The 26,168-nt window shown below is 45.6% G+C and overlaps 2 protein-coding genes across 2 annotated transcripts in view; one reads left to right on the top strand and one right to left on the bottom strand.

The window, feature by feature from the left end:
• LOC137464308 (ubiquitin-conjugating enzyme E2 R2-like) overlaps positions 1-8,882 on the top strand; it is a 175,598-nt gene extending 166,716 nt beyond the window's left edge. Inside the window, exons 4-5 of the mRNA XM_068175602.1 lie at positions 6,081-6,215; positions 7,937-8,882. Of these exons, the coding sequence (XP_068031703.1) occupies positions 6,081-6,215; positions 7,937-8,156 (355 nt within the window). The 3' untranslated portion in view covers positions 8,157-8,882. The remainder of the gene's footprint in view (positions 1-6,080; positions 6,216-7,936) is intronic.
• A 5,170-nt stretch (positions 8,883-14,052) lies between these two features.
• On the bottom strand, positions 14,053-23,947 carry LOC137464307 (ubiquitin-associated protein 2-like). Its single transcript, XM_068175601.1, has 8 exons — positions 23,903-23,947; positions 23,519-23,597; positions 21,862-22,076; positions 18,992-19,091; positions 18,801-18,908; positions 17,244-17,311; positions 16,346-16,534; positions 14,053-14,403 (listed from the first exon to the last, which is right to left on the bottom strand). The coding sequence occupies exons 1-8, from the start codon at positions 23,930-23,932 to the stop codon at positions 14,311-14,313; spliced, it is 882 nt and encodes a 293-aa protein (XP_068031702.1). The 5' UTR covers positions 23,933-23,947; the 3' UTR covers positions 14,053-14,310.
• Positions 23,948-26,168: the final 2,221 nt, after the last annotated feature.

Raw genomic sequence — 26,168 nt, 5'->3', positions numbered from 1 at the left:
AACCTTACCTTCCTCGATCCATTGCCTGCAGTACCCTAGAAGCCCCAGCAGCTGCTTGACCTCCTTTTTTGTTCCTGGAGGGGGTAAGGTAATGATACCTGTTATCCTGTCCGGATCTAACTTCTTCTTACCTTTTGTTAACTAATGCTTTAGGTACTTGACCTCAGGCTTTGTGAACTGTCATTTGGATTTTGAGACCTTCAACCCTTTTTCCCCCAAAAAGTTTAATAGTGCTATGGTACCTGCCTGCACGTGTCCTCCTCCCTGGGTCCTCCTCCCTGGGTCGGCTACCAATAGGTCATCTACGTATTGTAGTAATTTGGTCCCTTTAATGGGTACAAACTCACTTAAGAGTTTTTCAAGGGCTTGTCCAAATAGGTTTGGTGAGTCTACAAAGCCCTGAGGCAAGGATGTACACCTTAGTTGTGGCTTTCTAGTTGTGTCCGGATCCTCCCATTGAAATGCAAAATAGTCCTGACTTTCCTGGGTTAGCAGGCAAGTCCAAAAGTCATCCTTTAAATCTATTACACTGTACCAGGTATCCGCTGGGGATATGTTATTCAATAGTGTGTAAGCGTTCGAGACTGTAGTAAACAAGATTTTTGTCTTTTGATTTACCACCCTCAAATCTTGCACCAGCCTGTAACTACCATCCGCCTTCTGTACTGCCAAGATAGGAGTGTTATGTCTTGACATGCACAGTTACAATGTGCCTTTCTTTATTAGATCTTCTATTACAGGCTTTAGTTCCTTCTTGCCTTCCATGGGAATAGAGCACTTTTTAATCCTGATCGGATCCTCCGGTCTCTTGATCTCGATGTGAATTGGCTCCATGTTTAACCTCCCCGCCTCCTCCTGAGTGTGCTACCACTTTAGGGTTTATCTCATTTTCGTCCTCAGTGGTTAATTTATATAAACTTAGCATGAGCTGGGAGTCCTGTGCTATCAGGCTTATCCCTAGAACTGCCATTAAATCCTTCCCCAGCAAATTATAATCTGCTTCTTCTACCAGTAATATGTTCCCCAGACAAAACTTATTTTCTGATTCTATTTCCACATTCTTTAAAACTGGTACCTTAAAAGGTTCCCCTTTAGCCCCAATGACCACCACTGAATCCTTGCTTTTAGTACATCCAGGTGGCAGTCGCTGAACTGTAGTTCTTTCTGCACTTGAATCGACCAAAAACACCAATTCTTGCTTTTGGGGTCCAATTTTTAATTTTATCAAGGGCTCTCCAGGTGTTCTGGACCCCAAATTATAAAGCCCCTGACTCCTCTAATCCTCCTGGAAGATCTGTTCATCCTTCATTCTCTTCTTGCATTCCCTTTTGAAGTGCCCTTTCTGTTTACAGTAAAAGCACTCAGGGCTGCTTACCTGTGTGTTTATGCCTTTTTTCTGAGAGGGGTTAGGTTTTCCCTGGGGCTGTTGTGTTTGTGCCGGCTTTCCAGGGTTTTGTATCCGCTCCTGTTTTTGCACTTCCCTTACTGCCGCCACCAGTACCCTTGCCTGTGATTTTTGGTTTTCATCATCCCTTCTCATGTAAACCTTCTGTGCCTCCCTTAGTAATTCTTGGAGGCTTTTGTCTTGAAAATTCTCTATTTTTTTCTATCTTTTTCCGTATATCTTCCCATGATTTAGCAACAAATTGTGTTTTCAACAGAATACTCCCAACAGGCGAATTAGGGTCGGTGCTTGAATACATTTGGAGGCTCTTTCTCAGTTTTTCCAACCATTTGGTGGGTGTTTCATCCCTCCCCTGGCATTCTCCCAATGCTTTACTAATGTTCTGTCCCTTTGGTACCGCCCCTCAGATACCCTGTATTACCATGTTCCTTAATCCTATAATTTTAAGCCTATCCTCCTCCACCTGGGCATTCCACGATGGCCTCTGTTCACGCCATCTCTCGGCGCCACTGGGGGTTCCTGCGTTCCCAATCTTTTATTGCAGCCTGCTGTATCATGTCCTGTTCCTCAGTGTTGAATAACAACCTCAGAATGGTGCTGATGTCATCATATGAATAGATGCTATTCCCCAAAAATTCATCCAGCCTCTCTGCCACCCCTAGAGGATCATCTATTAATTTCCCCATTCCTTTTTTGAAAGCTCTTACCTCGCCCGTATTGATCGGCACATTTACGTACCCAATGACTCCGAGAGCGGTTGGTACTTCCCTTAGAGGGTAAAGACTAGGTCTGTCCCCTTCCTCCTCACTATCATCATGGTTTTCTCTCCGTGTCTTGCGCCGTGTTCTGCTAGCTGGAGGAGAAGCAGTTTCCCCTGCAGGAGGTGTGTGCCCGGGATCATCTGCCTGTTGTGGTTTAGGTGGGGGCTGGGAGGGACCCGGTGGGTCCATCACCGTCAGAGCCAAAGACCGTATGTTACGTGGCGGTGCCTGTGCAGGTTGAGGTGGGTGCCCCGCCAGTGTGGGCACGGGGGCCTGAGCCTGGGGAGGAGGATTCAGGTACAGGGGTGGAAGGTTGTCCAACGGCTCCCAGGTCTCACCCTGGTTGACCTTACCGCCATGAGTTCAGACCAGGAATAGCCTTGCACCAGCATATTCCCACAATCTGGCATAGTTTATCTCCTCACTTTCTGGCCCACGTTCTTCATATATACTATCAGATAATGCCTGACACATCCTTGCATCAAATGTGACAAATATAGGCCAGAATTGATATTTCCCAATTTCCATGTTCCCCCATACCTCCACACAATAATTAATCATTTTTTCCTTAGATTTCCTCCGTCTCTTGGGGCAGTTTTCCCAACGTTCTAACATCCATCCCAACGGGCTCCCCCTTGGGATTTTGGGCAAGCAGTCCCGTTGCCCTTTACCAGGTTTACCCTGGGGTTTTCCCTGAATTTTACTCTTTTTCTGTCTCATTTCTTAACAAGCCTTCTTACCTTAATTCCTCAAACGAAGTCCTTAAAGCAATCCCAGTCAGTACCATGGTTTTAGCCTATTCTGATTAAATGTTACCAGCCTATCAGTCGCACAGCGAACCGATCTGTGGACCTATGGCTGATAGTGAGCTCTCTTACCTTTTCCCCAGACTTCCAAAGTCTTGGACCGAAGAGGTTTACCAGTTCTCACACACCCGAGAACATACCCTCCCTTTTCAATCTGCCTGTGATCGAACCCCTGAACTCCCCGAGTTGCAGGCTTTACATGTGAGACGAGTTTTCCCGGTTTCATATGCTTCCCCCGCGACCGACCACTTTCCTTGCAGAAGAGTGGAACTGCGATCCTAGAGTCCGCACTCGCCTCATGACAGTGTCATGTCTCACACACGCGCTCAATCACACCTCACTCAACCACGTGATACTTACGGCCCTTTTCCCACGTGGATTCTTCGTGCACGTAGATTTTAGGAGTGAAAAAATTAACTGCGGCCTCGGAGATTCTGCTGAGTTCCTGAGAGCTCTGGGCCCATTTTAAACCCCTTTTTGATAGTCGCTCTGGCTCTGAGTTTGAAATCTGATTGGTTCTGCGGGATTCCCCAATCCTGTCCGGCTGCCGATATCGGTGGAGCACCACCCGGACCAAAGAGGGGGGTCCCCGGACCCCCAAATCAGATCACATCGGGGTCACCAATATTGTTATAAATGAATGCTCCAATTTATTAATTAAGGAAAATGTATTAAATTATCAAAGTATAAATTTAGGGAAAAAAAGGAAAAGCCACAATCTAATCAAAAAGGGTCAGTGCCGAGCCCGGGTATTGGTGCTGGGTGACACACAGGTCTGACCGCTACATCATAGGGTCCCCTATGTTTCACACCGACTGTCCTGCCTGAGTGGTTTTTATACGATTTTTCCTGCCTGAGGCAGAGTCCCTTTTCTTCCTTTCAGGACGTCACATATTCATGTGGAGTTCTTTCTCTGCTGACAAGCTGAACAAAAACCATGTCCAGGGAGTGATGAACATCCATGATCGAATCCCAGAATCCAGTATTGAGATGTATCTCACAGATGGCTCTGGCTATCTCAATCTTAAATATTTATCACGTATTCATCGTATTCATTGTCTGGGCTCCTCGGATCACCTTGAGGGATGACCCATCTCCGGGCTGGCCACATTCATTCATTTGTAAATGAAGTTCTCCTTCCTCTTTTCCAGGTGGTTTCCACACTGTGATGCAATCCCTGACACTGACTTGTATGCTTAAAAATCTTTTTATAAGGGTATTCCTTACCAATACATATATAAAAATATATATAACAATTTTTATCTCCACTAATTATCTCATATACACATAACAATAGTCCGTCATCCAATTAAGTCTTTGAGGTTTGTATTGTGTCATCTTCCTTATGCTGATCACCAAGGTCTGAAGTTCATAAGTATTTGCTCTTACTTCAACTATTGTCCTGTTGCCTTTTTCCCAACCTGGAAATGAAACTCGAGATAATTTTAGTAAGGAGGTAATATAAAGGGGGATCTTTATTTGAAGGCTTCCAGAGGCAGTTATGGAAAGATGTCCACAAAAACCCACCCCCCACAGAGGTGAGTACATTTTATAGGAAAATTAGCATAATTTATAAAAAGTACCAATTAGGAGGACAAGTGGTGATGCAATTCCCCCCAGGTCCAGCCCCTTCTCTGGAGTTCCCCCTTCAGTACTAGTTGTACTTTGTCCATGAAATGTATCTCGAAGAGTTGTTCTCAACCTTGGTTCCCAGAATGAACCAAGATAGCATTGGGGCCTTGTACCTCCCGGGGCTTGGAGCTCTGGAATTTGTTTTGTCTTTCTGCCTAGGGAAAGGCCACAGAAAAGTAGTGGGAAAACTAGTCACTAATACAATAGACTACAAAGCTATAAATATATGTGTGAAGAATATATAAAACAGAAAAAAAAAAAGGCAAAACCCCAACAGCATCAATCCTTAGTGTATTGGGTTTGCATGGCCAGGTTTTCACAGCAGGGGGGCTACAAGGGATGGCTTCTGTGAGAAGCTGCCAGAAGCTTCCCCCATGTCCAGCAGAGCCAACACCAGCCAGCTCCAGGATGGACCCACTGCTGGCCAAGGCTGGGCCAATCAGAAATGATGGTAACACCTCTGTGATAACATAATTAAGAAGAAAAAAAAAGTGGCTATGTAGTTGCAATTGCAGCCAGAGCGGGGTGAGAACATCAGAGGAACAGCTCTGCAGACACCAAGGTCAGTGGAGAAGGGGGGCAGGAGGTGCTCCAGGCACCAGAGCCAAGAATCCCCTGCAGCCCATGGTGAAGACCATGATGAAGCAGCTGTCCCCCTCCACCATGGAGGACCCCATGCTGGAGCGGAGGGATGCCTGAGAGGGGGCTGTGAACCTGTGGGAGGCCTGTGCTGGAGCAGGTTACTGGTAGGGACCAGCAAACCCATGTAGAGAAGAGCCCATGTTGGAGCAGGTTTCCTGGTAGGACTTGTGATCCCATGGGGGAGCCACATTGGAGCAAGTGGTGCCTGAATGACTGCACCCCATGGAAAGGGACCCACACTGGAGCTGGAGAACTGTCTGTGGGATGGACTCATGTTGGAGAAGTTTGTAGAGTACTGTCTCCTGTGGGAGGGACTCCATGTTGGAGCAGGGGAAGGACTCCTGTCCCTGAGCAGTGGCAGAAACAACAGGTGATGAACTGACCATAACCTCCATTCCCATCTCCCTGTGCTGCTGGGGGGAGGAGGTAGAGCTGGGAAGGAGGGTGGGATGGAGGCAAGGTGTTTTTTAAGGTCTTATTTTACTTCTCATTATCCTGTTCACATTTTGTTAGTAATAAATTCAGTTAATATCCCCAATTCAAGTCTGTTTCACCCGTGATGGTATTTGGTGAGTGATCTCTCCCTGCTGTTATCTTAACCCATGAACCCTTCATTATATTTTGTCTCCCTTGTACAGCTGCAGAGGGGAGTGAGAGCAGCTTTGGTGGGTGCCTGGCATACAGCCAACATCAACCCACTACACTTAGATATCCTTAATTATTCATAATTTTGCCTTTAAACATGTTTCTGATGCATCACCTAAAGAAGTTGTCAGCATCCAGAATCCGTGAATGTGTTAGCTCTGACTCTGCTATTATGATTACCTGTTTCAGGACTATCTTACTGAGTGTAATCTCTTTGCTTAATGAGCCCAACACATTCTCTCCTGCCAACGTGGATGCATCAGTCATGTTCAGGAAATGGAGGGACAGTAAAGGAAAAGACAAGGAGTATGCTGAAATCATAAGGTAAGCTTTGCTGTGTGTGATGCTGTGCTACTGGCCTCCTGCTTTTAATCCTATGAAACAGGCTGATTTCAGAATTTGCTGAAACCAGCTTCTTGCTGTGGTTGCTCCTTTCAAAATTAATTTTACAGCTTTATTCCAAGTTCATTCTTCTGGACAGAAATGGTGCAAACTTCTGTCTTTGTATTGTTCTTTTTCAGGCTAATCTGGCATGATGCTCTGCAAAACCTATTGGCTGCTAGTAAATTCTAGTCTAAGTCCCTGTGTACCTCTGAGAACTGCTTGCATTGCTTGAGATGTGATTCAAACTGCCTTCATGCTACTAATTCTGTACTTAATGCACTCATGAATCATAATCTTGTCCCTCCAATTTGAAGGAATATCAGTAGGATTTGGCAAGTGCTTGCACAGCAGGGTTTGATTAGCTGGAAGCGTTGTTTAGTCTTGACTTCCCTTTTCTGAGAAATTCATGGTTCATCAGGTGCTGTAGGGAGGTGATGTAAACTTGAGCCAAGATTCCTGTGGAGTGGAAATGGGCAGCCCATACTGCAGTGGGACTGCTGTCACACTTGCCTGGGGCAAGACCACATATACCTTGACTGCTAGCTGGATATACCCCTGGTTAGAGCTACGCAGGGCAGTCGGTCACTGTCCTGGGCTGTGCAAAGAGCCTTGCTGGGAGGTTATTTTAGTCCCCTCCAGCTGCATTGGCTTCAGCTGGATGTACTCCATAAACAGAGTATGGCAGACTGAACATGTGGGTGGGAGTAAAGGAACAGGCTGCCGTCTGCTCCTCTCCCTGCTGGGAGGCAGCAACAGTTCGCAGCTCAAGTACTGCTGAGAGGCACCAGCCAGAGCCCATCCTGGAGCAAAGGGAAATGACGCTGTTGAGGCAGGGACCGAATGAATAGACTCCGTGGTGTTCAGAAGGCAAAGAATAATCTTTATTAGGAAGTAGTGTTCCTTTTTTATAGCCAGGATCGCTAAGGTGAAATATGATTGGTCTCAAAGTGAAAACCTTTCACACCATTGGTGCACTATGAATAGCACACTGTGGTAGAACATATCTATAAACAACATGAACAGAAAGAGAGATAATAATTGTTTTCATTCCTTCTTCTAACTTTTCCAGGCTAGGCCAGGAAGTATTCTCTCTCTTTTCTCTCTGACTGAACTGAGAATATCCACAGGGAAACACTTGTTTCCTCCTATCCTCAGTCAGTGTTGGGGTTACAGCTGCATCTCAGAGTGCAGCCACATGCTCTTACCCTCCAGTGGGAGCTCAGAGCTGACAAATGCTTGTGGGAATTAGAGTTTTGAGCATGTGGGGGTAGAGCCAGCAGTGGTGGAGGGTGGCTGTGGATAGCATCTCTGGATGGCATTTCCTAAGTCATCTTAGGAAATCTGTGACTATCCCTTCTGTAACAAATGTAATGGATTTTGCTTTGAGTTCTGGCAGATCTCTAATGCAGAGTCCTGTAGAATAATTGATTTCATATGTTGCTGAGAGTGTGTGTGCTGCAAACACCCTTGGAGTGCTCCCAAGCCTGGGGATGCAGGAACTAAATGTGTCTAGTGATGCTTGTGGTACTTCAGCCAAACATCAGCTCACCTGACTGAGCTGCCAGGAGGGCTGGGCATGGGCTGGTTGGGAGGTGGGGAGTTGAGCCACACTGCTTCCAGCACATAGCCCTGCTCATGTTGCTGTGTCGTCCTCCCCACAGGAAACAGGTTTTGGCTACCAAAGCTGAGGCAGAGAAGGATGGCGTGAAGGTCCCCACTACACTGGCAGAGTACTGCATCAAAACTAAAGTGCCTTCCAACGATAACAGTTCAGATTTGCTTTATGACGACTTGTATGATGATGACATTGATGACGAAGACGAGGAGGAAGAGGATGCCGACTGTTATGATGATGATGATTCTGGCAATGAGGAGTTGTGACCTGCTCCCTCTATGCCCCTGTACTGCCCTGTCAACTCAGGCCAGAAGGGAGCAGTGGTAACCTAGCAGCAGTCCAGCAAAAAAGTAGTGGTGGGAGGGGGGGGATCAAAAAAACTGTCTTCTGCTGTCTCCTGTTGTATGGATCTATTTGCTCCTTTTTTATGGACCTCTTAGAGACCCTCCACAGAATGTCTGAATTCTTGCATTCTTAACCCTTTCATCACTGTATTATGATTTCTTTTTTAAAAAGAAATTACCTTTTTCACTTCTACAAAATGCTCACAGTGAAACAGGTTTGCTTGTGTTTAGATTCTTGAATTAAATACAGTCTTGCATTGAGATGTTTAATGTATTTAAAGCTGGAATAAACCCATTGGAAGATGAATTTTCAGGACCTCAAGTACTGCATTTACTGGGAAGAAAAAAATCCACACAAAGAAAATTGCCGGGGTTTAGCTTCTCCATTTACAATATTAGTGTGTGTACATTTGTTTAGCCTTGTGGTGGTGGCTTTTCCTTTATAAGGTGTGGAGTGGAAAGTGTAAAGCAACTGTGTGTTGAGCTTGATGGGATGTTACTGAAAGGTACAGGAATCTGTTTAGCCTGATCAAATTAAGAAATAGCTGGCCCCTGGATCCCAAGAGGGCACAATCAGCTTTGTCTCTGAAAAAGGCTTGTGATAAAATAAACACTAAAATAAACACTTAACACTTCACGTCTGTACAACTGAGCCCTGGGTTGCATTATTTTTTTCAGACTAGGTTTGGGTTGAAAAGGTTTGATTTAGCCATTCTTCTGGGATCTGCTGTCAGCTGCCCCTCTACTGAGGGAGGAAAACAGAAGTGTATCCCACTGCCCAGTGGGCCAGCATTCATCCTGAACTTCTTTTTGGCAGTGGGAGTCTCCTTCTCCAGTGCTTGCTAGTAGCCCTTGCTTCCTGCAGCCCAAGTCCAGTGCTGGCCTGAGCCTTCTTTCTGTTGCTTATGTAGGTCACCTGTTGGTAAATGCAGCTCTGCTGTAGCTCTGTGGGGTTGGCAGAAGATAAAGCTCCCTGGGGCAGCCAGGCTGCTCCTGTGGCTTCTGGGACATAGGGCAGAGAGATGGATGGGTGCTGGGCTCTCTCCTGCCTGGCTGGCTGTGGTACAGGTGGATGTGTGCAGCCCCACAAAGAGAAGGGTACACAGTGCTTTCAGTCTGAAAAAGAAAGCCAGCAATCAGGGTTTGACAGCCTATTTAGGAGTATGCTTCAGCTGGTGCCCTGAGCTCAGCATCCTGCATGATTTTGGGAGCTCTTGGCAGAGCTTAAGGCCCTCAGCACCCTCACCCCATTGCAGTGTGCTCTTGTTCAGCTGTAGTGCAGTGCCCTGAATTCACCTTTCACATGGATTGGCAGCCAGCCCTGCCCTTCTGCACTGAGCCCTGGCAGCCCCAGGAGCAGATCAGAGGTGCTGGCCCTGCTTGGGTGAGACCCTCTGTTCTCACAAGAGGCAGTCACCCTGATAAGAACTGCAGGCTCAGGCATTTGGTATAGCTTGGTGGTTTTAATGATACATCACCAGCTGCAGTCCCTCAAGAGGTACTTTGGTGGGAGTAAATTTTGTTCTGTGATCAGCTTGGTGGGAAGCAAGGAGCAAGATGAGAGTGAGCAAGCTTAGTGTGTTGCCTGGAGGGAGAGGAGGGGAAGGCAGCCCTCGGGGAGAGGAGGAAGGCCTTTGGGGCTCTGTTTGAAGTTATCAGAGTGTTGCTTGGCTGGGGTTTGCTGCAGCAAGGACAGTCCCTGTCCCTCTGCCCCAGCTTGTGCTAGTGTGCCCTCAGCAGAATGAAGGCAGCCCAAGTGGTAATACCTTGTCCCAAGTGTGTTCTGTGATGATTTGCCCTCCTGCTTGCTTTTTACCTGGGGAGGCAGCTGGAACCCTCTTGAAGTGTCCCTCAAGGGCTCCTTCAGGTCATCCTTCCATCAAGGACTAACAGCCCCTGGTGCTTTTTGGAGCCAGCAGCAGGGCCCCCCCTCAGCTCCCAGCTTCACACCAGCCCTGGGAGGATGGGGCCAGTGTTGGCAAATGGGCCTCTGGCACTCGATGAAAGACTGGTCTCAAGGCCACACTGGGCCAGGAACATCAGTCTCCAGCTTTGAGGGGCTGTTGGGATGAAGGAACAGAGTATGGCAACACTGGCTGTGCTGACTTGGTTTGAAATGATACTGCATCTTTCAGGATTTCCCTTGTATTTTTGATTGTCTTCACTGTTCACTGTATGCTCTCCAGTGAGTTGTATTTTCAAGCTTGGTGTTGTAAGATGCATTATCTCATGTTAACCTTTTGAAAGACAAAAAGCAACCTATTTTGAGAGCTCTGACCATAACCAAACTAATTTCTCTTCCCTGCTGTCCTGTGCAGTGTCATTGCTTGTTGACTTGCTGGTTTCATTTTTTGAGATATAAACTGAAATGAGGGTATTGTGTTTGGTTTTGGTTTTTGTTTTTTTTTTTTTTTTTTTTACCTATTTAAGAAATTGAAGAAAAAAGGTTTACCTGATCTTTGTATTCTGTTTTTTTTTCTTAACCTTTTTCTCATCTCAGCTGATATTAGTGTTTACATTTGCAACTACCTACCCTTTCAAATGCAGTTTTCAACCATTCTGAAACCAGCAGGGTACACTACATTTCTTAGTAGTTTTCTTAGCTGAAATCCCAGACGGTTTCTTTTTTTTCTTCAGTATAATTTACCAGAAACAATTAACTGATGCATTTTTGTGTTGTCTTCCCCTTCAGTAGTTATGTTTTGTCTTTTCTGCACATCTATTAATAAAAATGTGAAATGAAAATATGCCAGTACTGTTACTTCCCTGTTAATTGAGTTGACTTATTTGCATGGGTTACTTAAAGCTTTGAATAACAGCTGTTCACAAATTCAGTGGTGCTCCAGTATCAATACCTATACATATACATAAATATCTACAAGGCTATTGGAAAACTAAAGCTGCTGTTTGACAGCTGTCTATACCTTAAAGAACAAACTGATTTAGAGAAGCACTTTGGCAAAAAGCCATGAGCTTTGCTGTTATATTTATTTATACATGTTAAGTCAGCAAAGAGGAGACCAGGGAGAAGACTGTTAATGGTATAATATGACTGCAGCAGGATGCAAGGACTTGGAGTAAAGGTGGTGCTGGCATGGGGTTGGGGTGCTGCTGGTAGCCAGTTTTCTGGGGCAAGGTGCTTTGACCTCATGCAGAAAACTGGCAGAGGAATTGAGGTAATCACTGCCAACCACCCCTTCAGGGTGCTTGCCCTGCCTGGCCCATGCTGTTCCCTCCAGGCTCAAGAGTGGAGAAGTATCTGTTTTTGCAGTGCTGAAATTAGCAGGACACGTGTACAGGTGTTGTATTTGCTATACAACATTGTTTGCAGCACAGCAACGGCCGAGTCAAATGTGTTTGGGGCCTGAATGTTTCTGCTTCACAGCCATGCTGGAGGAATGGCTATAGCATTTCAGAGCTGACTTCCTAGAGAAGTCTCCATGTTGGGGAATGAGACGGTGCTGTCTGGGCCTTCTGACTGGGATCAGGCCTGCTTGTAGCTCCTGCCTGCCTTGAGCTGACAGTAGCTTCTTGATCTAGCAGGTGTTGTACCAAAACCAGGGCAAACACTCCACGCTGCCCTGCACTGGACAAACCTGGCTGCCCCTTGTGCAGTGGTTGGGGTTTTTTTTCCATTTCCTTGATGGCCAAATGCAGCAGAGCAACCTTGGTTCCACCATCAGACTGTGGAACAGAGACTTAGAGAGGAAATTGCTGCAGAAGAGCCCTGTTGGAGCTGACGATAAGGGGAAAACATCCTGTTTAGGCTTGCCAGGGAGGGGGGGGAAGGGAGGCAGTAAGCCTCCAGCCTGCAGAAACAGATTGTTGTATTCCCAGTGCAGGATCGAGCACTTTGCCTTATTGAACCTCACCACAGACCTTCCTCCTGGATGGAGGCCCTGGACTTCATGGGCAAAGCAAGGAAGGACAGTGCTGCTGTGCTCCCTCCTTACCATTCCCAGCTGCTCCACAGGGCCTCAGACAGAGCACAGCAAATGCAGAACATGATGCTTGTGGCAGAAGTCAGGGTGCTGCCTAGGTGTAGGAACTCACCCCTGGTTGGGGTGAGCCAGAAAGGTGGAGGTCGTCTGGCTAATTGGCTTCTTGCCACCACCCTCCCAGGGAGGCCAGTTGTAGGAATGTTGTTGTGCTGTCGGGCCTCACCCCCTGGTTGGGGTGGCCCGGAAAGGTGGAAAAGTCTCTCCTCCAACCCGTGTCTCCAAAGAAAGACTCTGTAGTCTTCTGTTGTCCGGTCTCAAGGTAGTTTATTGTATGTTATCTAAAAGATTTTCTCCCTGAGCTGCTGCGGTCCGTTCAGCAGTCAGGCAAGGGCACACTCTGACGCCCAGGGGGCTGGTGCCCTCTTTTATATCATACATTACGTATTAGATGTTTACAGTTTTTCTCCAATGCCCATCACCTATATTGAACAGTGACTTTCTACTCTAAATCAATCTGTGAATGCCAACATCACCAAGAACATGGAGGTTAGGAAGAAGAAGGAAAAAGGACAGGGCACACCCAAGTCCCTCCATCTTAGAACTTCTGACCCCCATGTACAAAACTCAGACCCCTCTGTACAAGGCCTAAAACCCCCCTGTACAGCACTCAAAAATTCTTCCTTTCACTTTGTGACTACTTCTAGTATAATATCTAAACTTTTGTGATTTCTTGTTCTTCCTTGAAGGTTGGTAAATTGTTCCATGGATCAGGTTCAAAGCCACAGGGGTCTGTGGCTGCATTCCAGGGTCTCAAATGCTTTTGACCTGGGCCCGGAACATCCAAGAGTGTCCAAGGGACATTCTGGGTTCCGACACCTAGGATCCCAACCCAATGCAGCTGCCTATGAGCTTTCAGTACCAAGGTGTGCTCACTTTTGTCACAGTATTCAGCATCCCCTGCATACCCATCTCTTGCTCTTACCTCCCCAGGAGGAGGAGGTAGAAAGGGACAGGCTGTAAAAACAAAACTGCTTGAGGCCTTTGAAAATGCAAACACTAGTGATATGCTCAAATATTTATTAGTTGGAGGGAGAGTTAAAAAGATATAAAACTCCTAAAACATTCACTGCTCTGGTACAGGAGAAGAAAGACCAGGAGTTGCCTCCAGGGTCTTGTTTTAGAAAAAAGTGGGGAGGGACAGGTGAAGTTTCCATCAAGTAGCTATGTCTTTTCTGGGCAGGGTGGCTCAAGGCAAAAAGAGGTACAAGACAGAGCTTATACTTTTAAGAAACTGCTGCATAGTTTTTGCCTCTAATGATGGAAAGGAAGTTGCAGGACCCACTGAGCCATCCAAAGTCTCTTGCTAGAGAAACAAAAAAACCCCAACCCAATACCAAAGCACACAACCACCCCCCCCCAAAAAAAAAAACCCACAAACAAAAACAAGACCTTTATTATTAAAAAAGTGAAAAATAAAAAGGTGAGAGTGCAGCTCAGGGCCACAGTGAACAAACCACAGCAGGAAGGAAGGAGGAGATGAAAGAAAGAAGAAGGATCCAGAAAACTTTTTTTTCCCCCTTCTCCCAGCCCCTTTTTTATCTCTTTCAAGTAACAGCTATATTGGGGGCTGAGGGCAAAAATCAAACCAACAGGACACATCTTGATTACTTTTTTTTTGGGGGGGTAGGGAGGGACAGCAGGTCTTATTTGCCTGAATTTAGAACTGCATTAAATAAATGAGCTCCAGCTCAAAAAATAAATGGCACAGTTTGTCTTTTGACAGTTATAAAGCTTAAAAAAACAAGGAAGGATGGTCTGATGCAGATGGGAAACTCATAATAAATTTCCCTACAAAGAAAATAAAACAGGCTGCAAGATGCAGAAAACCACATTTAGCCTCTATTGCATTTACAAATACATACATAAATATATTACATACAAATGCAACTTCAAGAGGAAGCAGGCAAGTCACACAGAATGGCTGCCTGGCTGTAGTTCTCCCCACACAGATGTTTGGCTGAGCAGTAATTTCTCCTAATAATTCTAGGAATGGGGGTCAGCTTTTTCTTTTTCTCTTTTTTTTTTTTTTTTTGCCTCCTCTTCTTTCATTCTCTCCCCCCTCCCCAGTTTTGGATTTAGTTTGTCCAGTATGGAGAAGTACCATAGGTTTTGGTAGCCTGAGACTTTTGCTGCATGGTGCTGGGTTGATTGCATTGGCCAGATCCACCCTAGAAATCAGAAAGGAGACATGAGCACCAACACTACTAGGAAGACAAGCCTGTCCATACATCAGCAGAGGAGCTTCCACCAACACAGCGATGCTCCCCCCTGGACGGATCTGTTTCTGCTCTGCAACACCACTGCATGCTGCAATCCAGGACAGTCACAGAGAAATCAAACAGAAGAGCAGGGACCACCATCCCACTACCTCCCACTCAGGTTTAATGACAAGGAAGAAGAGGAGCAGGACTGGGGACAACAAAGGAACTCTCCCAAGGTGCACAGAAGCAGTACACCAGCCAAAGATGACACACATTAAGAAAGAGAAGTAATTTCATGTTTCTTGATTCTAAGGCAGAACTTTTTTGGGGGGAACATTTATAGTAAGGAAACACATGGGCTGGTAAAACCAAATCAGAAATTGGAACCAACATGCAACCTGCAAGGGGATGATTTCCCCCCCAGAATTACAGTACAAGTGTTCACATCTTGCTCTCCTGCCACAACCAGGGGACATCAACACTTGCCTGGGCTTCACATCTCACAGCCCATCTCTCCATGCCCCACATCAGGATGGCTTCTTCACAGAATCACAGCCTGGCTGAGGCTGGCAGGGACCTCTCAAGGTTTCTTGCCCAATCCTTCTGCTCAAGCAGGGTCACCTAGAGCTAGTTGTTCAGACCTATGTCCAGACAGCTCCAAGGATGGAGACTCCACAACCTCCCTGGGCAACCTGTGCCAGTGCTTGGTCACCATCCAAATAAAAAAGTGATTCCTGATGTTCAGAAGGAACCTCCTGTGTTTCAGCCTGTGCCCATTACCTCTGATCCTGTCACTGGGAACCACTGAAAAGAGCCTGGCTCCATCTTCTTTGCACCTTCCCTTCAGGTACTTTTATATATATATATATATATATATATATATATATGAGATCTCCCTGATAGAGTAAGGGTTAAATTTAGTACCTTAGAATTGAAATCATAGGAATGATTTCTAAACTGTATCGGGGGTTGGTGGTGGCCAGAGCAGGCAGGTAGAAGGAACAGGCCTGGACCTGCAGGACAGCCAGGCCTTGGGAGTGAATGATAGCCCTGTAAACAGTAACTGTCTTAACCAAATCAAGCATGGTCTTCAGTAAATCAAGTACAGTCTTCAGTAAGTCAAGCGAAACAGCACCTGTGTAGAAATGGGAACTAGAATAGAACAATACAAGTTAATAATCAATGTGGGGTGGGGAGGAGTAGAAGGGGTTATAAGCTACCGATTCGGGTGTATCGTTGAAGCCCAGATCTGGGGTCTCACCCCCGGGCTTCCGTGCGCTTTAATAAAACACCTTCATATACAATCAATTCTGATTGTGTGTGGATCCTGACGCTAACATCCCCTGAGCCTTTTCCTCTCCAGAATGAACAGTCCCAGCTCTCTCAGCCTTTACGGATAAGAGATGACCCAGTCCTTTCATCATCCTTGTGGCCCTTTGTTGGACTCTCCAATACATCCATGTTTGCCTTGTACTGGGAAGCCCAGAACTGGCCATGAGCCTCACCAGTGCTGAGCAGAGGGGAAGGATCACCTCCCTTAACCTTCTGGCAGCACTCCTGCTAATGCAGCCCAGAATGCCTTTGCAGCAAGGGCATAGTGCTGGCTCATGGTTAACTTGGTGTCCACCAGGATGCCCAGGGCCTATTCTGCCAAGCTGCTATGGCTCCCAGCATATACTGATGCATGGGGTTGTTTCTTCCCAGGGGCAGGACTTGGCATTTCCCCTTGTTGAACATCATGAGATTCCCTCCCCAAACTGTCCAACAGCATTGAGTCTATCGGTCTACAATTGTTGTCAAGGCCCTTTCCCAATGAGCAAAGCAAAAACCAGAAGGAAGCAAAAACCCCCAAGATCTTGCTAGGAATCTGCCCTCAGGCACACTGAAGATGATGAAGGGGCTGACTCACCTGCCCATCTTGCTGAAGGTGGTGATGCAGCATCTGGGAATGAGGCTGCTGATGTGCAGGGAGGATATGGAGAAACGGGGCTGGAGCATAACCTGGGGCAGCACCAAGGTTCAGCCCAGTTGATCCGAGAGCAGAGGGGAGGCTAAAAGAAGGTGGTGTGCCAGCATGGAATCCCTGTTTATCAAATGTCTGTACAGGAGGCGAGGGGGACAGCATCAGAGACTGGTGTGAGCAGCCCCATGGTGACCAAACAAGAACAAGAGTGGCCCAAACACACATCACCTGAAACTTTCATCAACCCCCACAGAGCAAGCCAAGTTACACCTGCAAGCACTTCAGCAGATGAGCTTCAGCTCCTTTTCTCATCCATTCTTCTGAACTAATGACTCCAACATTTCATTTTTATTTCCACAGCTACTATGCTCCTTTTTTCCCTGACCTCTTTTTATTCAGTGTGACATGGGATGGCAGCAGCTGCCTGAAATCAGTCCTTCACACATTATGAGGTCTCAGGCTGAAATTACAAAAGCAGAAGAACCACTTGCAATAAGATTTTTCTCCCCCTGACCAAAGCTCAACCCAGCCTCGACTCACTTGCTTTGAGGGATATTTTGTCCAAAAACAATAGTGCCATCACACTTCATTTGCAACCAGGACACAGCACATGTGGGGCAGCATGGGCAGTATAGAGTGCCTGCACCTATGGCAACAGCTGTCATCAGGAGCAGTGGGACAGAGGGTGAGATTCCTCTCCAACAGCAAATAGCCAGCATAAGAAATGCCACAGCCTGTTGACCCTGAGAACCAACTGGCTTGGGAATGATCCTAGCCTCCTCCACAAGGGGATCCATTGGTCAGGCCTCAAGAGCAGAGGGGAGGAGAGTCCAGCATTGCTCACCTGAGTCTTGTTATAGACTGAGCCACTGATATCAGGCACACCCGTGTTACTTGAGGTCACAGAAACACCTGGAAAACAAAAACCAATCACCAACAATGGGAAAGTCAACCATCACCTAGCATGAGCCCCATGCTTTGCTCCCAGCACCTCTGACAGCCTCAGTGGATGCACCTTTGTCTGCAACCACTGCACCCCACACCCTGATGCTGCTGCTGGCCCACCCAGTGGGGTTCTCCATGCTGTCAGACCCACAGCACTGCACATGGGAACAGAAGAAATGGTTTGGTTCCTCACTCCCACTGCAAAGCAGGAAAATAGTCAACTGGGATAAATCACCCACATTCACAACCCAGTGATTACCTCTTGGATTCAAATGCACTTCACCAGGCAGCAGTTGGCTACACCAAACACTCATTCAAGTTCACAAAAAGACAGCTTTCCCCTAGGATTAGGGGGGTGCATTTGGCTCTACTGTAGTATTCAACAGCTTTCCAGTAGTGCACTGAGCAATGAGATTCAGCATCTGCTACACATTTGAACCCTTGTCCTTTTACATCCTGCAGAAGGGTGAGGTCTGTAATACTCCTCTGCCCAGAGAAAATTAATATCACTGATTCAGGCTGCCTTCCATCTAGACAGTCTGGTGCCATATCAGGCTCAGGAACACTCACCAGCAAGGTGATTTTCAAACCAGCCACTTATTCAGTCTTATAAAGACTGTCTCTAATAATTTCACTTGGCTCAGAATAAAACTAGCTATTCTTTTGGCCAGTGAATCAGAGGACTGGGCTCAGAGGGTGTGCACTGCTTTATGGTTGTTCCCTTCCGAGGACATTGCTCCTTTTTGGATTGCTCCTCTACAGATGAGAGCGTGATCAGCTCTTGGCTGAAGACAGCATTTCAAACGCACAGCAAATGCTTGGTACTTGCTTAAATCCAATGATGAACTAGTTAGTACTAAGCAGCTAAGTATACACTTCGCAGGTCTAACCAGCATTTGCAGAATAAAGCTTTCATATGAGCTGTATAAATTCTTCAGCCTTTACAGTCACAAAGGAAACATTTTCAGGCACAAAAGAAAGTGATGAGTTACAGGGTGTACAGACAGAAGCCAAACAGCCTAGAGATGTGTGAAGTGCCCTGTTCAACTCTAACACACGACTACCTCAAGTGCCTACCAAGAAATCCAATTTAGTCTTCATTTGGCAGAGGACAATTTCAGCAACCACATCCACCTGCTTAGGCTTCAAAAACACAGCACTGTTGCAGGATCACTATATTCTTCAGCAAAGAAAACTTCGGCAGAGGAAACAGCTTACCATTTCTCCCATGTATAATTGTGGACAAAGCTGCACATCAGCCACACAAATCCTTATGCAAAGTTCAGCCGTGAGGTTTAGAAGGAACACTTGGTCCATTAAAAAAGCATTTTGAATATGTGAGATGGACAAACAGCTTGGATGTGACCCTGTTTAGAGCTGGCTGCTGTGTTGACTGCACAGCACTGGGAGTTGGCCCTACTAAATCCCACTCGAGCAACCTCATGTTTCATGTTACCTTTCCCAGGTCCAGTGCCGGCAGATTTGTTTTGTGCTTGAGATGACCCACTGTAGCTTCCTTTGCTGTAATCTCCAGCTGCTATTCCCTGTGTTAAGTCATCAAAGCCTGCCGGTGTGTACAAGACAAGGTGTTACAGTGAGCAAGCAGCTCTGCAGATATGCATGTGAAAAGCACAGTGGTAAGCATACCTGCCCCATAGCCATGCTGCCCATAGCCACTCCCTTGCTGAAAAGCAGTTGAAGTGGTGTTCAGGTTGACTCCATGCTGTTTAGCAGATGCTGGAGGTACCTGGACAAAGGAAGGAAACAAAAGACTGTTAACCAGAGAATGGCACACACAAACACAAGGTACCTCTGCCATCTAGTGGAGAAGGCACCTTCACCTTGTGGGAAATTCAATCTGGAGTTGGGAGCACTGGGCTGACATGGGGCATGGCACGCACGCTTCCAGAAGTAAATTGCTGTAGTGGCTTTATGCAAGCTCTAAGTTTTCTGCCAGAGCTGCCCCCCTGATTACAGCACAACCCTCTCTCAAAACAGGCTGTGTATTTCTTTAGAATAATAGAATCATTAAGGTTGGAAAAGATCTCCAAGATCAAATCCAACCTTCAACTGAACACCACCTTGTCAACTGTGAAAAATGCAGATTATATGGCTCTACGCAGATATTTACTATATGTATTATGCTAGGTTGGAAAGTTATGCTGTAGTAACATTTTAATAATATAGTAAATGTAGTTTTGTAATTGAAATTAAGCTTTAGTAGTTAAAATAGAAAATATGTGTGTGTGGTATTCTTTTTGCTCAAGAGAAGGAGAAGATAATCAAGAAATTCTTCACACAGAGATAACAATTACAGAAACCCCTAAATCTTCCAGAGGAGAGGAATTTATGGCTTTCCTTATCAACAAAAAAAAACGAACTTCTCCAAACTCGACTTAGACTTCAAGGCGCCTGGGATTAACAGGAATTCCTCAACAAGTACCGGTCGAATTTCATGTTTTAAATAAAAAATATGCATATTCATGAAGTGCTTTGTGTATGCAACAGGTTACCCCTCTTAAGGAGGGAATTCTCTTTTATCGGGGTCCTTCTCCTGGCTCACTTTTGTCCAGAGAGAGGTACCCAGCCCGGGCTGTAACTTTTTGCTGTTATTGTCTCTTTAATTGTCCTAACTCTAATTGTTTAATCTTTATTACTATACTTGTATTAATCTTTTTTCCATTTTATTTTCAGTAAACTTTTATAAATTTTTAAAAACAAGTGATTGGCGTTTATTACATCAACTAAACCATGGCACTAAGTGCCACATCCAGTAATTTCTTGAACACTTCCAGGGATGGTGACTCCACCACCTCCCTGGGCAATCCATTCCAATGCTTAAAAACCCTTTCTGTGAAGAAATTCTTCCTGATGTCCAACCTGAACCTCCTCTGGCACAGCTTGAGGCTATTTCCTCTTGTCCTGACCCTTGTTCCCTGGGAGCAGAGATTGACCCCCAGCTGGCTGCACTCTCCTGTCAGGGAGTTATAGAGTGAGAAGGTCTGCCCTGAGCCTCTTTTTCTCCAGGCTAAACATCCCCAGCTCCCTCAGCAGCTCCTCATAGGACTTACTCTCTAGACCCTTCCCCAGCTCCGTTGCCCTTCTCTGGACACATTCTACCACCTCAATATCTTTCTTGTAGTGAGGAGCCAAGAATTAAACACAGGATTCAAGGTGTGGCCTCACCACTGCCCAGTACAGGGGAATGATCACTGCCCTGGTCCTGCTAGCCACACTATTGCTGATACAGGCCAGAATGCCATCGGCCTTCTTGGCCACCTGGGCACACACTGGCACATGTTCAGCTGGCTGTTAACCAGCACCCCCAGGTCCTTTTCTGCTGGGCCACTTTCCAGCCACTCTTCCCCAGCCTGTAGCACTGCAGGGGGTTGGTGTGACCAAGTGCAGGACCCAGCACTTGGCCTTGTTGAATCTCTTTCATACACTGACTCTAAACAGCAAATTGTCACCCACAGAACCAAATGAAACACCAACTCTGTTTCACAAGTCTGTTTCATAAGACACAGTCATACAAGGCCCTAAAATAGAGTCATGTACCCTTCTGCTTGGAGCATCCCTCTTCCCAAATAACATTTTCCCTCCTGAGACTCCCTGCTCTCTGAGTTAATCCAGTCTCCTCAATGCTCAAAAGGATTTCTTAGGCATTCTCATCTCTCTGACAGCTTTGGATCTCCCTTTGACTATCTGGAGGGTGCTACAGGCTTTCAGGAACACCAAGTCCAAGAGCTGCAGCTGTCTGCTATTTATAGTAACCTGCATGGGAATTCATGGGCTCTGGCCTTTTAAATTTCCCATTTTCTTGAGGAAGAGACTGCAGCTATTTTCTCATTCTTGCATGTTTTTGGAGATCCCTTACACACTGGGAAAGATGACTATTCTGCTGCCATGAGACCCCACCTGGAGTACCATATCCAGTTCTGGGGCCCCCAGTATGTTGTGATGCACTAAAAAAGACCTGTTAGAACAGGTCTAGAGGGCCATGAAAACAATCAGAAGACTGGAGCATGTCTCCTTTGAAGAATGGCTGAGAGAGTTGGGGCTGTTAAGCCTGAAGAAGAGAAGGCTCCAGGAATACCTTATTGTGGCCTTTCAGTACTTAAAGGGAGCTTATAAGAAAGACACAGAAACATTTTTTTACCAGGATCTGTAGTGACAGGACAAGGGAGAATGGCTTTAAAGTGAAAGAGGGTAGATTTAGATTGGACATAAGGAAGATGTTTTTTACAATGAGGGTGGTGAGACACTGGCACAGGTTGCCCAGAGAAGTTGTTACTGCCCCATCCCTGGAAGTGTTCAAGGCCAGGTTGGACAGAGCTTGGAGAAACCTGGTCTAGTGAAAGGTGTCCCTGTTCATGACAGAGGCAATGGAACCACATGATCTTTAAGGTCCCTTTCAACCCAAACCATCCTGTGATTCTAAGATGTAGCTTTGGGCTGAAGAGAGCAAAACCAGAGAGGCACACAGGGAGGGTTACAGTTTAGGCTATCACACTTACAAACATGGTTGGCCCATATTGGAATGCACTGGGAACACCGGGCACACCAGCATAATAAGGTAACCCAGTGTAGCTGTACCCCGGGGGCAGGGTTGGATTGAGGAATGGCTGCTGAGTTGTATGGTGAGTCTGAGTCTGGTTCTGCTGCAACTGGGCGAGCGTGGTAGCAGGAGCAGGGGAGGCAGAATCCCCACGGCTAAATTTTGTTATGTCACCTGCGAAAGAACAAACTCATCAGAAAAGCTATTAAAGCTCCACCAGAAGTGGAGAATTCAAAGGATTCAGAATCTCTGAATACAAGTAGACAACTACAGAAGAGAGCACATCCTACGCTTGAAAGCCTTCAGTTGTTCATGTGAAGCCTTCTCCCAGTCTCTGTTCCTGATGGCTACAGGGACATTGCCTGTTAGTGGCAGAAAACTCATGCCATGGTTAATCCATTGTTAAAATGGAGATACCAATACTTACCTATCTCACACAATCTGAGCAGATTGATTATATCAGATCATTGCAATAAAACATGCTAAAAGCAAAACTATGGTAAACAGCCAAAGAGCAAATAGTTGTTGGGTTAAAGTGTGACTCTCCTAGAGGTTAAACTGATTAGCTAAGCTTCATGGGCTGAAAGCAAGTTAGGATTTGTAGGAAGTGATAGGCATATTTTTGTCAGTCTGTTTATTTGCCAAGCATGACTAGAGTTAATATGTCTGGTTCCTCACACCACCAAAGTTCTGGAAACAATAGGTGAAGGCCAGGAAAGCAAGACTTGCATCGTGGCCCACCTTTTTTAAGAAGTAGGAAGGGAAATTTGGTTATTACCCCAAAAGCAGAGTCCCAAGAGAAATGATTATGCAGCAGAAAAACTCCTGAACACTTGCATTTTCTGGTGGCCTACAGAGCACCATGCTCACATGTTTTTAGGGAGGTGACATATATCGCTCATATCTATCTCATTCCAAACTAATATTCCTTTATGTTGGTTACCAGAAAGTATGACAACACTTAATATCATCGTTATAGGAATTATAACACCTATAGCTACAGTTTTAAGCTGTAATCAGATTGTAGCGAAAGAAAATCACTGGCTGAAAATCCTGTATAGCATTAATGTCATCTTTGCACAACAATAACTGAAGAGTAAGAGCAGGAATGAACAAGGGCTTCTTAGACCACATGCTTTTGGGAATGAAGTCCATTAGATTTGGAGAGGATGAGAGGGAGCCTGCTAGAGGCAGCTCCTGCTGAGAACATACAAGTACTAAAATAGCAGTAACAAAGGAAAGCAAGCCAGTCAAATTTCAAGAAGAATGATTAGGCTATGGAATAGTTTTCAAGCACCTATATGCGCTTGGTAAGGATACTAGATGACACTACCATTTAAATTTGTAATAATTTTGCACTTATTCTCAAAGGGCATCCAACTTACTCCCAAGTACCTCTGAGTCACATATGAATTACTGACCAAAACCATGAAGAAAAAAAAATAAATTAAAAACAAAATCAATGTCAGTGTTTAGAGAAAGATGCTTGCTTTTGTTTGGCTAGTTTGGACTGATGGGTTTAACTGCCTATAGAAGGGGAAAATTACTGCTTTTTCAGCAACAGCAGGATGACCAGCACATCTCACTCACCATCCTCATGTTTAAATAATACTCACTTGAGAAGGGGTTGATAGCAAGGCTTCCATCTCTGCCTGTCAAGGTTGCAGGAGCAGGGAATGTAATTCTGTAGTAATCCTTAGAAAAAGACATCTTAATTTATTAATAGCTAAAATGCTGAAACCATAACAGAGATGGACAACTCTTGTGAACCCTTATACTTTTTATAATATAACCTTTATATTTCTTATAAGCATAAGCAATTTTTAAAATTAAGAACTAAAGGAAGTTTGGGCAGAAACTGACCTTATCATTTATATCATAGCTGAAGGTTTACCTGTATTCTCAACTTCAAAATAAACCTATTTTACAGACATTTTTAATATCATAGACAAATACTTAATCTCTCAATGGTAAATTAAAGGCAACAACTAAATGCTTACCCCTCCCAACCTGCAGCTCTGAGCTGTCATATTCCAGTGAGACTGTGTCTGGAAGAGCAACAGACCATCAGGGGCCAAAGACCTAGGTTCAAGCCAGGACCATAATCACAATGTGGATGTAGTCTAAATGTTTTAACATGCTCTGATTTCTAAAAGTAAAAAACATCAGCTAGGAAAATAGCACAATTATTTAAAAATCTGCTGAAAAAGAGTTACCACCTGATGACTGGAAAATTTACTTAAACTATGTTACAAGAGAACTCAGATCAGTAGTCTCTAAGTGAGGTGCACAAGACAATCCACTGGGGTGCATGAAGAAATTGGTTTTGGTATAATTAATACATACAATTTTTAAAAATGAAAATAAAAATTTGTTCTTGTGAAAAATGCATACTTTACGATTGGCTTTTCGCAAATATTACAATGACTACTATATGTGTAATGTTAGAAAATTATGCTGTATTAATTCTCTTAAGTAGTGTGTTAAATAAGGTTTTAGGTTACAACATAATGTTAAAATCAAAACTCTGTGATGCAGGATTTTTTTACTAGCTCAAGCAAGAGATGAGACAATCAAGAAACTCTTCGCACAGAGATGGCAGTGATGGGGCCCATAAAGAGTTACTACCTCCTTATTGGAAAAGACAAACATTCTTCCACTTTCTCTCCGTCTTTATGGAACCACCAGGATTAAGGGGAAGAAGTTGAAAAAAACCAGAAAAGTTCTTAATTTGCAAGGAATTTATGCATCGTGTATGAGATATATGAATACACAACTGTGGCAAGCACATTTCTCTCTCTCTCAGGATTTTTATAAAGGTGCACAGAGAGAAGTGAAAGAGAAAACAATTTCTATTTCTGCTCCTTGTTTTTCTCTTGTGGAATGTGTTTGGACAATTGTTTACCTAGAGCAAATGCCTGGTTGGATCACGGTGGATTGTTTGGGCCTGATGGCCAATCAGATCCACCTGTGTCTGGACTCTGGCGAACAGGGTCACAAGTTGTGAGTTGGTTAGATAGGATAGTTAGAGAAAGTAGCATGTAGTTTTTAGTATCCTCTTTTATATAGTATATTAATGTATCATAGCATAATTATAATAAAGAAATCATTCAGCCTTCTGAAATAAGTCAGACATCATCATTCTTCCCATTGGGTTCGCTGACATCTACAACAAGTGGTGACCCCGAACGTTGAATGAAGAAGCAGGACCTGGATCGGTCCACAACCGTGATTTTACACGGGAAAGGAGGTGAACCCTCTTGAAAAGGCATGTCCGACGTCCCTGCGAGGGATAGGGGAAGTAAGACGCCGTGGGAACCCTCTCTATAGGACCAGGTGCAGCCCCGAGCAGTTGCCGTAACCGGACGCCTCTGCCTGCCTTTAAAAAGGTACTGATTTTTGATTACAATACTGCCCTGACCTGGGGTGGACTTTAAATTTGGGAAGAAATGTCTGAAGATATAGACACTGGTTTGTATTGTGTACATGCCCGTATATTTGCCGTCTGGAGAGATTTGGCTAAGGTGTATGGAATTTATATCCCTGATGATGATTTATTGGAGTTTCTTGAATATGCAGACAGTCATGTTTTTCTCAGGGATCTGGGTTTTCCCCTGAATCCAGAGGCTTGGAGATCCCTGTATTTCAGCATCAAGAAAAGAATACTGCGAAATCTCCGAGCGTTTCGATACATGAAAGTTTATTTTGAGCTTCTTCCGATAGTCCAGAAATTGACCCCTTTTTCGATAGTCCAGTCTTTGCGGCAGGTGCGAAGGGGGGGGGGGAGCAGAGCCTTTGTCCGTGGCTCAGAAGTTTTCTTCTGCTTCTGCGCAGAAGGAGGTTTTTTCACCGCCTCCTCCACCTCCTGCTCCTGCAGCATGTGAGCCCCGCCTCCACGTCCCTTCGGAGGGTGCGGGGCCGCTCCCAGTGGAGGCGGAGACGCCGCTCCGCCCTCCGGTTTCCCCGCCTGCAGCCGTGCCGCCTCCGCTGCTCCATTCGGAGCTGAGAGAAACACCCGCCGCTGAGAGCCAGCCTGACACAACCTCGGAGTCGGCGGCCACACCTCCGGCGGTGACAGCCGCGCCTCTGGCCCCTCCCGCTGGTCCGGAGCCTGTTCGCGTTGCGAGCGGTGACGTTGAAGAAAGACCCGCCGCTCCGGCCGATCCCTCCACGGCGGCAGCCGGTCCTTCCACGCCGGAAGCCAGCCCCCCGGTGCCACAGCCGGCAATTGAGCCATCGGCAGCGATGCCTCCGCCGCCGACATCA

The sequence above is a fragment of the Anomalospiza imberbis genome, chromosome W, assembly GCF_031753505.1.
Source record: "Anomalospiza imberbis isolate Cuckoo-Finch-1a 21T00152 chromosome W, ASM3175350v1, whole genome shotgun sequence".
NCBI lineage: Eukaryota > Metazoa > Chordata > Aves > Passeriformes > Viduidae > Anomalospiza > Anomalospiza imberbis.
Note: the sequence above shows the minus strand (reverse complement) of the source record. Positions and strands in the feature narration are given on the sequence as shown.